The sequence below is a fragment of the Penaeus chinensis genome, chromosome 24 (genome assembly GCF_019202785.1).
Source record: "Penaeus chinensis breed Huanghai No. 1 chromosome 24, ASM1920278v2, whole genome shotgun sequence".
Taxonomy (NCBI): Eukaryota; Metazoa; Arthropoda; class Malacostraca; order Decapoda; family Penaeidae; genus Penaeus; species Penaeus chinensis.
This window is the reverse complement of record NC_061842.1, coordinates 11,084,418-11,086,917: the sequence shown is the minus strand read 5'-3', so window position 1 is coordinate 11,086,917 and position 2,500 is coordinate 11,084,418. Positions and strand designations below refer to the sequence as shown.

Sequence of the window (2,500 nt, the reverse complement as noted above, 5' to 3'; positions counted from 1 at the left end):
ATGTATATGTATATATATGCACACGTATATGTTTTATATATATATATGCACATGTATATGTTTATATATATACACACATGTATATGTTTATATATATACACACATGTATATGTTTATATATATACACACATGTATATGTTTATATATATACACACATGTATATGTTTATATATATACACACATGTATATGTATATATACACACATGTATATGTTTATATATATACACACATGTATATGTTTATATATATACACACATGTATATGTATATATATACACACATGTATATGTATGTATATATATACACACATGTATATGTATGTATATATATACACACATGTATATGTATGTATATATATACACACATGTATATGTATGTATATATATACACACATGTATATGTATGTATATATATACACACATGTATATGTATGTATATATATATATATATATATACACACATGTATATGTATATATATACACACATGTATATGTATGTATATATATATATATATATATATACACACATGTATATGTATATATATACACACATGTATATGTATGTATATATATATATATATACACACATGTATATGTATGTATGTATATATATATATATATATATATACATATATACACACACAGACATTATTTTTAAATAAAAAAACAAAGAAAATGCACATATGAAACCATTACTTAAAATCGCTCTCCATCCCCTTTCTTTGGCCGATTCACACTTTAAATAAACGAAATACTGAAGTGAAATATGACATGTACTTTCCCAGTTTGAAGCGCCAAGAAGTTCCTGCAACAGTGAACATACGCGCTTTGAAATATTCGGGTGGCAGAGCAAAAATAAACAGAAAAATGGTGAAGTGATAATGTATTAGCAACACCACTTATTTTCCAATGCCATAAGCAATATTACTTCAACTAGTCAATCCCCTGCGCCCAGGTGGCACTGTCCATCACATATTCCGTCAACCTAAACTGGAGGGTGCATCCATCAAGTAAATCTCTGCCGAAAACTATGTAATAGGAACTCCATCCAACTCTTATTTGGAGGATAAACAGAATGGTCGCTATAAATTACCCTAAATGCATCAGCAATCGATAATGAGTTACAATTTTTGAACAGTTTACAATACATATCCCTTAGAATGACCATGCGTTTGTTTACTAGGAGATACCGGAGTGTTTCCAACCTATTTCGCAAAAATTATAGAACGGGTAAACTTGTAAAGTTTTCGCTACTCTGATAAGAAAGATAAAAGTTTCCCTGTAACGCCAGTGCAGTTATAAATATCCCTCGAACAACCAAATACACTGCTGTGCCTAAATAATAATTATCCTGATGGGGAGAGACTAGTCTGCAGAGATTTAGTTCTCCACTTGAAGCTTATGCGACGGGATGAATTATCTGCTCCATCTGTTGCTGCGCCCCTGCCCCTCCTGGAGGACCTCATGCGATTAGTGACGGTTCCACTGCCGCAATACATCCATCATCCTGGCCCTGCCACGTCCGTCTCCCGCATTAACCCTTCCGTTCTTTACGGCAACTTCATGGAGACCGCGGCAAAATTACGTTCACGAGGCTAACTTCGGCGCACTGACATCTCATTCGCATTTCAATGAATCGTACAAGAACTTTGGATATACAACCCAAACTTGTTTCGATTCATCCCAAGCCCCTCCTTCAAGCGAAACCAACACCTGTAGAAGCATTTACCTGTACGCTACACCTGGTAACTGGTCGACACATGACAAGCCGAGTCTCCGCGCGACCCGACATCAGCCCCGAACAACATTCCTACCTTTATAATGTCTGAAGTGATGAGTGCAACAGGGAACTTCCACATAGCCGTTGCTCCCGGGGAACTGTTCGTCACTTTGCACGGCACGAGGAAGCTGTACCATACAAAGCACTAATAGCACAGCATTAGTCGTCCACAGAAACAATCCACTGGGACGCGAGCCGCACACCCAAGCCATGGTGAAGTATGCAGTTTTTTACGATATTATCAAATGAAAATAACGGGCAAACGAAACAAAAAATAAAAGTCCACCCTTCTCAGTCGTTACTCCATGGCTGGATGTCGTCGGTGAAATGATACCAGACGATGATCTTCCAGAGCTCGTGTGGATGAGTGGAAGACGCGCCTCGATCTCTCAACACGCTTCCAAAATTCCCGGTTAATAACGCAAAATCCAGACACTTTTCATGTAGCTATTTCACTTAATCAGAGGTGATGCGCAAGACATCCACCTGGAATTTTTCATTCCCTCACAAAACACTATAAAAACGGAATTTCATGGCATAGAAGCACCACGGTGCCAGAGCAAACTTTGGCCGTCCTCTCACTTCCACTGCCAAGTAAACACTGAGCAGAGTTTGAGGGGAAGTTCACGAGATGGACGCTAGTCGGCGCTCGCCTCGCCTCTCGGCCGCCCAGTTGCCAATTACAAAGACTATGCATATCGCCACTTGAGTCATTGGCCACT

General features: G+C 38.0%; 1 protein-coding gene across 2 annotated transcripts in view; it reads right to left on the bottom strand.

Annotated features, from left to right (window-relative positions):
* LOC125037765 (semaphorin-2A-like) overlaps positions 1-2,500 on the bottom strand; it is a 775,566-nt gene that overhangs the window by 199,898 nt on the left and 573,168 nt on the right. Inside the window, exon 1 of one of the 2 annotated variants that reach the window (XM_047630968.1) lies at positions 1,813-2,368. The exons of the other annotated variant lie outside the window; for it this stretch is intronic. Within the exon in view, the coding sequence (XP_047486924.1) occupies positions 1,813-1,990 (178 nt within the window). The 5' untranslated portion in view covers positions 1,991-2,368. Of the gene's footprint in view, positions 1-1,812; positions 2,369-2,500 lie in introns of those variants that run through there. 2 annotated transcript variants of the gene reach the window in all.